The 14,053-nt window shown below is 44.8% G+C and overlaps 2 protein-coding genes across 5 annotated transcripts; both read right to left on the bottom strand.

Moving 5' to 3' along the window:
* Positions 1-530: 530 nt before the first annotated feature.
* Positions 531-4,836, bottom strand: manea (mannosidase, endo-alpha). Of its 4 annotated transcripts, XM_086126856.1 has the most exons (6): positions 4,524-4,836; positions 4,299-4,400; positions 2,927-3,467; positions 2,240-2,349; positions 1,972-2,048; positions 531-1,834 (listed from the first exon to the last, which is right to left on the bottom strand). In XM_086126856.1, exons 3-6 carry the CDS (start codon positions 3,423-3,425, stop codon positions 1,201-1,203), a joined length of 1,320 nt encoding a protein of 439 aa, XP_085982982.1. In that variant the 5' UTR covers positions 3,426-3,467; positions 4,299-4,400; positions 4,524-4,836; the 3' UTR covers positions 531-1,200. The 4 variants fall into 4 exon arrangements, with proteins under 4 accessions (XP_085982982.1, XP_085982983.1, XP_085982981.1 ...); XM_086126857.1 differs by lacking the exon at positions 4,299-4,400 and having other exon boundaries at positions 4,524-4,582; XM_086126855.1 differs by lacking the exon at positions 4,524-4,836 and having other exon boundaries at positions 4,299-4,517.
* Positions 4,837-5,043: 207 nt separating this feature from the next.
* On the bottom strand, positions 5,044-14,017 carry LOC147196449 (serine/threonine-protein phosphatase PP1-beta catalytic subunit-like). Its single transcript, XM_086126859.1, has 8 exons — positions 13,910-14,017; positions 11,307-11,438; positions 8,772-9,002; positions 8,560-8,664; positions 8,026-8,097; positions 7,135-7,286; positions 6,897-7,031; positions 5,044-6,798 (listed from the first exon to the last, which is right to left on the bottom strand). The coding sequence occupies exons 1-8, from the start codon at positions 13,959-13,961 to the stop codon at positions 6,694-6,696; spliced, it is 984 nt and encodes a 327-aa protein (XP_085982985.1). The 5' UTR covers positions 13,962-14,017; the 3' UTR covers positions 5,044-6,693.
* Between the last annotated feature and the right edge of the window lie 36 nt (positions 14,018-14,053).

Here is a 14,053-nt window from a genome sequence, read left to right as displayed (position 1 = left end):
TGGAAAACATGCAGGACAGCAGCCCTCCAGGACCTGAGTTTGACACCTATGTTTTAGGGGCACGCAGTGGATACAAAATGTTTACACACCCCTGTTTGTCGGGGGGGGGGGGGGGGGGGTGATTAAAAATGAGAGAGAATGAAATCATGTATATTTATGAGGATGCGCACCGTGTGACCGCGACTCTTGCGAGGAGAAAGCGGATCGGAAAATGAATGAATAAATTATTTTCGATTGATATTGAAATTACGATCAATAAACTGAATTATTCTGAGATTTAAAAGTGGTTATTCACCTACCAAAACTCAAAATATAACATGAAAGAAAAAAATGTGAAATTAAAAAAAATTGTAAAATGAAAATATATTAAAAGTCAGAAAATAAAAACAACCGTATTAAAATCTCCTGCTGTGCACACCTTGGCCTCCGAGGGGCAGTGTTGTGCCGTGGATGTATGGAGATACATAATGTTAGAAGAGTAGTCACACTTGAGCATTATTAATGTGCCTCATTTTTCACAGAAAAATGCCTTTCCCTTGACCCACCTTTAATACAATTTCCGGGACGGCTAACCTGAGCTAACAGTAGCCGACTTCACTCTCATACACTGCTTTCCATGTCATTCAACAGGCCAGGCCTCGATGTGAAGGTGAAGTTACACACATTCAAACTCACAGATGCTACAGTGTAGAAGGGGAGGATGGTCATACCTGTGCCTCACATGCAAATTTTGTATCTGTGTTGTGCATGATGCTTGAATTTTCATCGACTACCGGGCGTCTGGAAGGTCATCCCAACGATAAACGACGGACTGCTGTACAGCTGCAGGCGAATACATAGTTTAGAAAAAAAAAATACTAAGAAAAATCTCTATATTGTTTGCCTGTGTATGACGACGTCACATCAATGAGTGCAAGTGTGTCATTTAAGCTACATTACTAAAGAGGCTCACGAAGGTCGTTTGTGTTGGAAAATGTAACTAGTCAATACAGTGTGTTCACAATTGTGTACAATCTTGATGCGTGGTGTTGTTGCTTTATGATTGTTCCGTTTCAAGAGCTATGCCTTCACCTTGTGGCATTTATACCCAATTAGATACCACTTTTACGGCTTGGACCCTGTCTCCAACCACACAAAAATCGCAGTCAATGGAAAGATGTTCTTCATTTTCATACTGCCATCAGTGAAGTTCCAGACAGATCACTCCCGCCGTCTCCTGCGCTCACCGCCAAATATGGCGGCCCACTTCCGCGTAATCTCCAAGTAGATGGTGGGCTTGTTGGGCAAATAGTCCAGATAGAGAGTCGGGCTGCTTTTGGGCACGGCCGTCTCGATCTGCGTGCCCTCGTGCCACTCGTTGAAGGATGTGATGGAAAGCAAGTCGGGCTTGGCTTCCAACGCGGCGCTCAGCGAGGTCTCGTAATACTTGCCGTTGATGCGGTTCCTGGTGTTCTGGAAGTTCCACGGGCGCACGCCGGTGTCCACGTAGCCCGGCCCCACGCTCGGGACGAAGAGAAGGCCGTTGTCATTGCAGAAGGCGCGCACGGCCTCCCAGTTGCGGTGCGTGGAGCCGAAGGTGAAGCCGTTAGTGGCGAAGTAGGTGTAGACGCCGTCGAAGCCGGCGCTCAGCACCTCGCGCTGCTGGCTCTTCTCAACCAGCAGCGCCAGGAAGATGGCGTCGTGCGGGGTGTCGCGGATGCTGCCGCTCTCCGTGTGACGCAGCAGGCGGGCCCACTGCTCCGTGTTCAGCAGGTACGAGTCGTACACGTAAAACAGGGGGAGGAGCTTCCCCGTGTCGGTGCGGTACCGGAAGAAGGCCGGGTGGTCGCCGTAACTTCGGAGAGGAGGTGAGCAAAGGACATTGTTGGAACTTAGCGAAAGTGAGCATCAATCTTTTTTCAAAAATCTATATCGAACAAAATATCAACTAACACGAAAGAATAACTCCAAACATGACCATGTTGGACTTACTTGTCAATGATGTATTTGATGTTGGCGTACATGTTGACTTCATCTCTCCCTTTGTATGGCTCGATGTGGAAAGCCACCTGTCGACAAATCCGACACCTTAGATTGACTTTATTTTGAATGCAAGTAGAGACAACAGCAAAATCATATCGCAATATGAACCTCCCAACAATGAGAATTGCTGGAATGACGCAACCCATAACTCAACACAACAAACAAAATGCGAGCTAGCAAAACAACAAGCAAACGGCCATTGGCGCCATTTTGACACCTTAATCGAGTAGCGCTGGGCCACGTCCAGCAGCAGAGGCACGATGTCGTCAATGGGCTCGCCGTTGTCATCCTTGGTGTCAGCCGGGTACCAGGAAACCGCGATGACACCTGTCGAAGAAATAGTTCCGAAAAATGAAAGCCTTTATCTTGTCGTTTTGATGACATGCTAATTACATTAGCACCTGCTTGGTCAAATTGACTTGTGGAAGTTATTTACAATCATGTGTGCAAGGGAACCCCAACCTATTTGGGGTTCAACAGTCGGGAAAATTATTTACAGGGCACTGGCTCTCTATTTATGATACAAGACGATAAGTATCAGTGATTATTTCATATTTGGCGTCTTTATATCTTGTTTAAGCCATTCCTTATTGAAGGATTTAAACTGATGTAAAAAAAAAAATAAAGATCAATGGTGATTGATCAATTTGAGTGGTGTGAACTCAAAATACTAAAAAGCAAGAATGTGTTGATTTCATCAAATGTATCTATGAAAGTCAACCACAGGTTCCACTAGGGCGACTCGGTGGATGGAAGGTTCCATTAGATTGTGAATATTTTGTTTTTGGTAAATTACCTTTTGGGGGTTGTCTGGACATACAACCACAAACGTTTCTGTAATGGGAAGTCGATCACGTTTTACAACCCGGAAATACCGTGGCGCGCCACTCTCTCTTTATCTTACCAATGGCCGCCATACGCAGCTGCTGCATGTGCGCTTCCATGACAGCCGGGTCCCTGGAGCTGTAAGGCCCCAGTGCCGGATAGAAGTTGGCCCCAATGTCGTCGGGCGGGCTGTGCCTGTCTTGCGGATACCTCTGAGCCACCTTGGGGTCCCAGTGGGGCAGCCGCAGGTGGTCCCAGTGGATGTACTTGCTGTCAAAGCTGGGGTTGCCATACCAGATGTAGTAGAAGGCGTGGAGGTAGTAGTTTGGTGGAGGGAACTTGCTCAGCGTGGCCATCAATTTTTCATCCGGTTCCGGCCGGGCAGCTTTGCTCATCCTGGGCGGCTCACGTTGGACCTCGGTCTTCTTTGCGTCGTGTTTCCAGTACGGGGAGCTTTCCTTCCCGTCGGTGAACGCCGTGTCTTCCGGGGCGAGCGACTTAAGCGCTAAGGTCACAATGAGCACCAGCAGGGCAAGAGCCAACAATGCCACACATGACTTACGTCGGAACCGGGGCATTCTTCACCGAAAGTGCCACAGTTCATTGTGGGAATGGCAGAGCTGGGAGAAGAAGAGATAACAAATATGAAACAAACAAACAAAAAAATGCCAATAATGAATGTGAACCCTTTGAAATTTTTTTGAATCGCCAATCATAACCCTGATGCGTTGTCTGACTTTACTAACCTTTGAGCTTCTTTTTGGCCAGTTTTAGCTATGTATGGCGAGAGACTGTATTTTTTTTTTCATGTGAATTGCTGCTTTTTTTCAAAGGTTTTAAAATCAGTTTGTCTCATTAATTCTCAGTGTTGGGAAACATTGTATGTCCACACTCGGTCAATTTAATATTTTTTTTTCATAAATTGATACTGCTCGTCTGTCACCACCTGTGCTGATTCTTAGTGTGCGACAGTATACTGTCAAAGATTTGAACTCCAATGCCTCAAACGATGACAGTCGCCGAGGCTCTTCAGTCGATTTATTTCCTCGAGCAGTCAGGAGGTTGCACATTCGTTCAAGAGCTGCTATTGGTCAACTCACGCCCAGTCCACTCCGCAGACTGATTGACTGATAATCGAAAGAGGAAGCGAATTAAGTGTTATAATAATAATGTTATAAAAACTGGCAATCTGCTGCTGCTGCAAAAAAAAAAAAAAAAGGAAACGATATAATTCTCGATCGTTGGGAGTGTTGCGATTACGGTCAACCACAAACATTCTATTAAAATACACGAGCACCGCCTCTCTCTTTGAAAGCCATTCGACACTAGCGGAAAGTAAATTAGTAACTGAACCGTTATTTTCCCACCCGAAACACCCACCGAACAGGTCCCCTAGTTATTCTAACGGCAAGCTAATAGCTAATTGTGACGGAGCAGGCTTCAACTCTTACCGACATTGAACTTCGGTCGAGTCACCGCAGCCGAGAAGGCACAAGAAGACGACGGTTACGCCACAGCATGTTCCGTATCTCGCCTCATTCCTCCTGGCGTAACTATTGACGAGAAAAACTTTTGAAATAGTCCATTACCAATTACATTTCTTTGCTCATAACAGTCTTTTATTTTTATTTTTTGCGATAACACCCGGACATGATGGTGCAAACGCAGCACTTCACCTCGGGTTGGTCCGCTTGGAAAGCATCCCAGATATAAGAAAAACATGGATGTGGATGAGGAGTGTCAAGTGAAGCATCCATTTTGTATGTATATCAGCGTAGATGAAGCTACTTTTCGTACGGAGGTATAAACACTGCCCCTTTCGTCCAGGGGTTGAATGACACCTGCAGCACGGAATTTCTTACATTTCTTCATTAAAAATTGTCAATTGTAGTCTGATCATCTAACTCACAAGAATTAAGAAAAAAATTGTGTATATTTTCATATTGTTATAGAGCATGATAAACATTCACAGGACGGAGGAAAAAAAAACAACAAGTGAAGCCTTCTTATCATGAAATCTAATCAAACATTGCCTGTCATTGCACAATTAGGGTGAACGTTGCACCGCAAAACTGTTGTAGTTGATCATTCCATCATTAAAAAAAACACTTTGCGACTGGCCCTCTGAGAACGTTCTGCATTTATTCTATCATAACATCAAAACATTTAAAAAAAGGAGAATCCACAAATACCGACTGAGTTTCCATCCATTTATTGACTTTCAAACTCGTACAAATAGCAAACCTGGGTTAACACCTCACTCATTTCATGTGTCATCATCGTCATTCAGAAATAAATTAAAATGTCAAGTGTGCGAATAGAGGAAAAACAAACAAACAAAAACAACCAGATATAAGAATGCCACAAAGAGCCGAGAGATATATTGTACTGAAGTACACCGCATCTAAACACCAGATGGTGTCACGATCACAATAGCAATGCCAGGTCAGATGCCAGCCTATGCCCACTCCCACTCTGCCAGTCATCATACGCCAAAACGATGGTGGGAGGAGGAGGAGCGGGACGGATGGACAATTCTTGGCTTCGAAGCTCTCAATCATCACGCACGACTCATTTGACCATTTAGTATTCTTTTGAAACACCAACAGGAAATCCGCAAGCTGGTTTAAAGCACTTCTAGAAAAAGCATGGACATGCCACACACGACGCACATCTCTATTCAAAATAATCAAGTAAAAATACTGACCATCGGTGAAGAATTCTATGAATTTGTTGTCATGTTACATACAATATAGAAAAAAAAAGAGGTTGAGTGTATCTGATATGACAAACAAAAATACACTCAGTGGAACCGCCAAAGTTGAACGCCGGTATTGACCAATTTGTGAACTATGAACTTTAATTTGGATCTCTCGTGACCGACTACAGATTGCTCATGGTACAGATATTTGTGTTATCTTTGAAGGTTTTGAATGTGTCCTTGGCGGTTGGTTTCAGTCACTTCTGCGGCAGTTAATATTGGCGACGTCGGAGGTTCCACTGTGTCTGTGGAACTTTTAAAAAAAATGGAGGCACAGTGGAATGTATGTCTGGAGGGCAAGAAGTTCAATCCTTTCACAAATGCCGGTCCCTTCACATTCTTTCCAACTCACCGGAAATAGATGTACTGAAATACACGCTGATACGCTTCTGTGGGAATAAAACTCGGCAAAATGACACCAATTCGGTTTTTTATGTCTTTCAAGGAAAATAAAAAAATAAGCATTTTATCCTCCCCCCACCCCCTTTTCCCACAACAGTGTATTAACACGATCAAAATATTAACAAACAGGCAAACAATAGAGATGTAAATAAACAGATTGCTCACAGCTAATTTAGGTATGCGTGCATGTTAAGGAAAAAGCTGTCAATGGACGAGGGGGGGGGGGGTCAGTGGAAAGAATTGAGTTTAGTACAGTGGAACCTAAAAAGGAGTACATGTAAGAGACTTTAGTTCTTTGAGCCTCTCCCATTAGATTTAATAAAAAAATACTGTCATGATACTAGGCAAGAAATTAAACTTACTCTCACCGTCACGCAGGGCAAGCGTCCGTCTGCTCAGCACAAAATGAGCGCCAAGTCAACAAATATAATTTACATTACACAGCATTAAAAATATAACCAGGCTAACGTAAATACACCTCACGACACTTGGGCAATATCGTCAGAGTTGGATTCATGAATACATTTTAGACGATATACGATGGGAACAACAGCTGAAAAAAAAATGTAACTTCAACTTTGGAGGTTCCACTGTATCTGTGTTACGCGGCATTACCGTGTGTGCGCGCGTGTGTGTGTGTGTGGGGGGGGGGGGTTCTCGGGGTTCACAAGGCCATTGCATGTTCACCTCTTCTTGGGGGCCTGAGTGGTGCGGGAAGGAGTGACAGGCCGACCGGAATTGACCCCCCCATACTGATATTTGGCCTTCTTCTCTGAGGGCTTTAAGATCTTTAAGCAAGAGAAATGAACAATCAAACATTAGCATGACACTTCAGTGTGTGTGTGTGTGTGTGTGTGTGTGTGTGTGTGTGTGTGTGCGCATGTACCTGGAAGGAGCACATGAGCGATTCGTCCACGCTCATCATGCCGCCGGCGTTGTCGAACTCCCCGCAGTAGTTGGGTGCCGAAAACAGTGTGACCAGTTGGCGTTTGGCAAAGAACTCGTATCCGTCCTCCACAACCTGCCGGAGGAGACGCAGCATGGTCATTCTCAACGCCTACGACGGCGACGGATATAGAGACCGCCCACGCCGCACAGAGCCGGCCGGGGCCAGCGCCGCTCACCTGGTGGGCCCTGCAGATGAGATCCAAGTCGTGGCGGTTGAGGAACTTGCTGACTACGTCGGCGCCGAAGGTGAACGAGACGCCGCGGTCGTTCTCGCCCCAGCCTTGCACGTCCTTGTCCGGGTCGGACCAAAGCAGGTCGCAGAGGAGGCCTGGAGACCAGGAAAAGACACAAATGCAAAGCTGTTTTAAGCTTAATTTTTCATGGGAAATGTATATTGGAGGTTTATTGGCCTTTTTTATGTATGTCTAGGGTTTTCCCCAAAAAGTAAAATAAATTTTATAATAATAAAATAAAATCCTGTCCATTTCAATGGCCATCAATTATATGCCAATTTTTGTTTTTGTTGTAATATCACCATTCACCACTAGGTGACACTAGGGTCTTTTGTTCAACTTGCACCGGTCTTCGACTGCCCTAGACTACAATGTGAGTAGGCCTAATATTTTTAGGGGCAGATTTGGAATGATATGCAATCATGAATTCAATCGAATGGCCGCGCTTATATTTGCAAGGACCTTTGACTGTACAGTGTGATTCTATTTTTACTTTGCAATGAATAATATCGGAGCATTTGCATCAACAGCGGAGTATTTAAATACATATTTAAATATATGAGATCAACCTGAACCACAACCAGAAGAATTGGATTCAATCGCAATCGAAAGAATTGAAATCTACTGGCATTGTGAAGCTCTTCACAATGCCCAGGCGTAGTTGTAACTACCACGAAATAGATGCTTTTCAATTAAAGTCTGATATATTCTGTTAACAAAAAAAAATCAAATCATTAAAATAATAAAATGATGGCTTCAAAAAGGGTTGCCTGTAATTTGGTCACCCTTAAATTGGATTGCAACTCATGGAAGGGGCACAAACAAACACACTACCTGTATCAGGCACATCTGTTGGCCTCATAATCCTGCGGATCTGCTCCATTGACTGCAAATCTGGTGAGAGTCCTAGAAAATAAATAAATACACAAAACTAAATAACCAATTACAAATAATTTGCTACCATGGGCCCTTTTTGTATTGTCGCCATGCGTGGGAAAAAGAGCGGCAATAACCAGCGAAAAATAAAGGCAGAAGATGAACAATAAAATGACCTCAATATATCTTACAGAACACTAGAGCTTGGACTCGCACCAAAAATCCCGATCCGTTTTTGTGTTGACGTCGGTGAACGACTTCTCAATCAATTCGTATCTTGCGCACTTTTCCGAAGGGGGGAGAAAAAAAAAATCGCAAACGGAGTGGCGTAATATAGCACGAGCAATCTACTGCGCATCATACGGTGAGTGTTTTTTAACTCCTAAAATGTCAAAAGTGCTTTATTTTTTTAACTTCAAAAAAAAGTTGAGCAGTTTTCCTTGATTCTAGTTGTACCGTTTTATCGGTGCACTCCCGCGATAATGAACTGACCTCCGTGGCAACAGAAGATCTTCTCGTCGATGATGGCGGCGATGGGCAGGCAGTTGAAGCAGTCGGTGAAAGTCTTCCACAGCTTGATGTTGAACCTGCGCTTACCTGGGGTACGCATACACAAGTGTTATTTTTGGGTGTAACGAGACTCAGATGCATACGCGAGGTGGTGGTGGTGGTGGTGGGGAGGGGGCATTTCGCTTTGTACGCACACTCGTCGTAGAAGCCGTAGATGCGGTTGATGGAGGCGCATTCGTGGTTGCCCCTGAGCAGGAAGAAGTTCTCCGGGTACTTGATCTTGTAGGCCAGCAGCAGGCAGATGGTCTCCAGCGACTGCTTGCCGCGGTCCACGTAGTCGCCGAGGAACAGGTAGTTGGCCTCGGGCGGGAAGCCGCCGTATTCGAAAAGACGCAGCAGATCCGTGTACTGCCCGTGGATGTCACCTGATGACGACAGACGACACATTTTGACCTGCTCATTCGATTTTTTTTGGGGTGGGGGGCACATTTTGACACAAAAAGGGGATCCGGCGCCCATCGTGCGCAACACTGTGCGGAAAATCATTTTTCCAATGACAGTCCTTTACAATTACAGGATTTCTTTTTTTTTGGGACCCATTTGTTCTCCATTTCGGGTGGAAAACGGATACTGAACGTTTTTAATCTGCGGTCCCTAACCACCATGATTGGCGTGGGTCACCTCTATCTCAAAACTGTGCTTTGGTTTTTCTTTGTCCTTATTCCGACGCCACCACGCAAGTGCTACGGTGATGGCAAAAAGCAGATGGAAGGCCGGAGAACCCGGAACTGGGACTCGACAGGAGTACCTTTCATCCAACAACAAACAGGCAAAGGCCCGATTCCTTTTATATCGCAAGTAAGAGCAGCTCTAATTCCGACTCAGAGCTCCCTGTTTTCAGGTCAGCACGGTAATAACAGGCTGAGTTGCGGTCGAAAATGTGTGCCAGGGCCTTTCCGGCAAACCATCGCAGCCATTGCCACCAATCCACCAGAAAATAGCAACAAAAAAAAACTAATAACAGGCCTGGTTACACCATGACTGCATACGCATCGGAATGGTGAAAATTGCAACTTGCGTGACTTCACCTATTATGTGGCGCCCGACAATATAGCCATGACGAAATTGCAAACCACCTCTGGCATGGAAATGAGACACGTCTTATTTTGCCTTCTATGTATTGAACATAAAAACACACTGAGGGCAAATGAATGATCGGAGAAGTGCTAAAGAATGGTTTGGCGTTCTTGGAGATTTGTTTCGCTGCCCAAATTGTGCAAATGAATGATTGGAGAAGAACGTTTTTGGGGATCTTCTGTGATCTTTGTTTCGACGGCACACTGTAATAAGATGGCCGAGGAGCAGCTGTGGCTCAAGAGGGAAACAACGCATGAAAATCATCACGAGAAATCTGACCCGGGTTTTTTTTCTCATCCCTTTCACAGCCATGTTGTTAGTGGAAGCAAAATTATTTTGGACATTTAAAAAAAAAAAAAAAGCCAACAACTTAAGAACAAATGATTAATTTAACAAATCAAAAGGGCTGCCGTGGCTTCGCACGGACTCAAGTGGAGGCCTCGTTTCTACCTGGCAACCGATAAGACGTCCACCAAAGAACATGGACGAAAACTCAAGAGCTGCGTGAAGAATGCACGGCGTGACCGAGTGCCTCCGTTCAGCGTATAGGGCGACGAGAAGACATTGTAAGTCAGAGAGCCACTCAGGCGGGCGTTCTGTGATGCGGTCTGGTTACATAAGACAACTCAGAGCCGCAACACAAGAAATAGACTGTGTGTGTGTGTGTGTGTGTGTGTGTACAGAGTGGGAGTTCCCCAGTGGCGCAGCCCACAATACTCACAAAGCTTCTTTCTGCATGAGCAGCACGCTAACCTCGCCTGTAAGTCGAGTTCTCATCTCTCGCGATTTGTGGGGAGATGCACATCAAGCTCGCCCCGCGATTGCTAAAGTGCGGTATGGGCACCACATGTGGAACGCAAGCTTCCTCTCGTGGCCCAGGAAAGAATCAGCAAATTAAATTTTGAAATTAATACATTTCAAACAGACGGCGGCCACTTTTTTTTTTCCACCTTTGCATTCAATTCACCGTGACGTGCGGTAAAGTGCGGTCTTTGCCTCATGTATGAGCAAGAAGACTCTGTACAGACAAAAGCAATGATGAAACAAGTGAAAACACACACGAGTCTAAAGAAATAAAACACAACTATTTATTGCTCATTTACTTTACCAGAGGAGGGGGGAAAAAAAGGGGGAAGAGGATGACAGCTCTTAATTGGTCGCAACATGCATCTCAAAGCAAGGCATTCTGGGAGAGTTTTTTTTTCCGACCACGGCCATCTTGGAAGTTTACACGCACCTTTATTAGTCTCGCAATGGAGAAATTCCCAATTCACAGCAGCAAAGTAATGAAAGGAAGAAGTAGAACAACAAAATATAGGAGCTGCTGGAAAGGCAGCCACTCTCGCGGCGCCATTTTGAAGTCAAAATAACAAAAATAACACAACACAACACATAGGACACAGACAGTCGTGCAATCTTCACCACTTTTCTGCATACACTTTGTTGTCTGAAGCAGTTATAGATGAAAGAGGAGAGGATCAAAGTGTCCTTTCACCAGTGGATCAGAGACCTCATGCTGAAAATGTGCACACGTCTGCTACAAGCTAAGTTTTGAAAGCAAACACGAAATAAGTGAGAGGCGGAAGACTGACCGCATATCTTGAGGGGAGCTTCGAGCTCCAGCAGGATGGGCTGGCTGAGGAAGATCTCGCGGGATTTGATGCACAGGCCCCGCACCTCCGCCTCGGTCATCTGCACGATCTTGCCCGGGCGGCATCCCCTCACTAGAAGCACACAGGGAGTCATGTGACCGCCATTGTTTCAAGACACCATTAATCGGCAAGAATTAAATGCAACCTTTAATTCAAGTGTTAATTCAGTGGGGTGTGGGGGGGGGGGGGGGGATCTGCTTATCCTCACGAAAGTCGCGGGGCATGCTGGAGCTTATGCCAGTTGTATTCGGGCAGTAGGCGGGGGACACCCTGAATCGGTTGCCAGCCAATCACAGCGCACACAGAGACAAACAACCATCCGCGCTCACACTCACACCTAGGGACAATTTAGAGTGTTACATGAACCTGCCGCGGGAATGTGGGAGGAAACCGGAATACCCGGAGAAAACCCACCCAGGCACAGGGAGAACATGCAAACTCCACACAGGAAGGCCGGAGCCGGAATCGAACCTTGCAACTATGCAACGGGCCTCCCACATCAAATCATGCGAGCCACAATTATTACCACTCCTGAAGTTTATGTTTCAGACAAACATGTACATTTATATATATAAATATACATACATATATTCAAGAGAGAGAGAGAGAGAGAGTGTCAAAAAAGCATTTTTGGATTATTTTTAAGGAGGTAATATCAGCCAATTATATGAACTAATGATGAAGCAAGAGCTAAATTAATTAATCATATTAATTCAAATAATGACTGCATTTTGACTGAATTTGAACCCGTTCACATGTGAGCGACAGCCGCATTCAAGCAACCACTGTCACCGTCGAAACAGAACTCGCTTTCCATACAACCAACCAAACACTTAAGGGGCATCAAAAACATGGGAGTGTTTTTGTCCTCGGTGTTCATTCATCACAGCGGTGACACATGAGAAATAAATCACATGAAAGTGCGCCAAGGACATTTTAAACGATGCCAAAGCAATTCGGGCCACTCCCGGCAAAAAAATGGCACTCTTGGGTACAGCAAGGCTTTTAATTAAGAACATGAAAAGATGATACTGATCATATCTTTTTTTTCCCCACCCCCTCTTCCTTGCAATCTGGTCCTCCCACCATAAAAATGTAAATTAGTAAGGCAGCAGTTAGCCAAAACGTCCACTTTTCCCATCTACCACAATTTATACGATTAAATTAAAAAAGCCAGGTTATCTTTGTCTTATGTTGTAATCTTTCAATGTGGATATAAAATCTAGCAAATTTTCCCAATTTTAAAAGTGTTAATACCACCCAATTAAATCGGTCGGGCTGAGAGAATGACGCTGTCATTCTCTTTGTTTTACACTCAGCATGACGACAAAGTCAACTGGGAACGCCTCAATTAATTTGTGTGCGGTAGTTATTTTGCAGTGAATGGCTCTGACTGCTAAATCGCCGGAGGGAGGAACTCTTGGTATGTTGTGAATCGACCATTTTAGCGTAATTAGGCTAGGTTGGCTATGACTCGGTTATTTTAGCACAATTTTTAGGCTTCCGGATATCGGTTACTTTTGCCGTTAGTCATGTACTCTGCGTGGTTTCTGCCTCACTTCACCCCTTCTTTTCCAAGTTTTCAATTTGTTTTGTCATTGAAAATGGGATGCTATCAACATTACCAGCCTAACCCTCAGCATGAACATCAGAGCAGAATTATCAATGACATTCACCTGTTTCTGGTCTGCTTTGAAGGTCCGCATATGTTTACGCCAGGACGATACTCCATCACAGCTTCATTCACGGTCAAATGTGTCATCAATTACCGCTCTCGCGACCAATTTCTCGTTGATTTATGACAGAATAATACTCGATGAGTGAGTTCTAGGCTGGCCAAAATACAATGTAATTTGTGACATTCGCTACCACCGTCTTATGTGCATAAATGAAATTCCCACTTGCAACTCATGCCCCCCAAAAATAGTTGTGCGACAACCTACCGCAGTAAATAACAAAACCTCGTTTCTGATGAACACTTAGGCCTACTACACTACTTCATTTTAATGTTAGCCATGATGCTGGTACTTGGAGAGTTAAGTTTTAATTCTTCTGTTTTTTTTAAAGAAAAACCGAGTTTAAAAAGTTTGCGAACTAAAGGTTGATGAAGCTTTGGACGTTCGTAATAGAAAGTCGGTTCCAGGAATTAAATTAAGACGAGCTAAGTCAATTTCGAGATTTTTGGGACATTTCCACATACATAGAGCTGCCACTCCTATTCGATCCAACGTAATATTCAACCTGCGTCATTTTTTGGTAATATTAATAATGCAACACATAAGCGAGAAAGTGGGCTTGAACGTCGTAAAGTACGCGACGAAGGGTAGCGTTCCTAAACGTAGGCGTTCACCGCCTGACTGTTTATAAACACTGAGGGGCTCGAGATAGCGCAAGGCTAACGAGCTAGCCAGTTAGCACCGCTGCTATTTTGGCGACGTAAAAACGAGGCGGCTACTCCGCAGGATTAGGGAACAAGCCCGCGGGGAACATGACCCAAACCGGGGCGGTGAAATCGCGATCGCTCGGTGGGTTTTTCTACTCACCTTCTAGAAGGCGAGAGATTAGGCTGTCCACGTTCAATTCGCCCTCCGCCATCTTCACGCTCTGCTGGGAGTCGTACTGGGCTTGAGAGCAAGAAGCAGTGCGTTGGGTGTCCACTCGGGGGCACTAGTGTCGCCATGTGAGGC

This window comes from Hippocampus guttulatus, chromosome 13 (assembly GCF_054856545.1).
Source record: "Hippocampus guttulatus isolate MCC_2025c chromosome 13, RoL_Hgut_1.0, whole genome shotgun sequence".
In the NCBI taxonomy this organism is placed as follows: domain Eukaryota; kingdom Metazoa; phylum Chordata; class Actinopteri; order Syngnathiformes; family Syngnathidae; genus Hippocampus; species Hippocampus guttulatus.
This window is presented reverse-complemented; position numbering and strand designations above follow the sequence as displayed.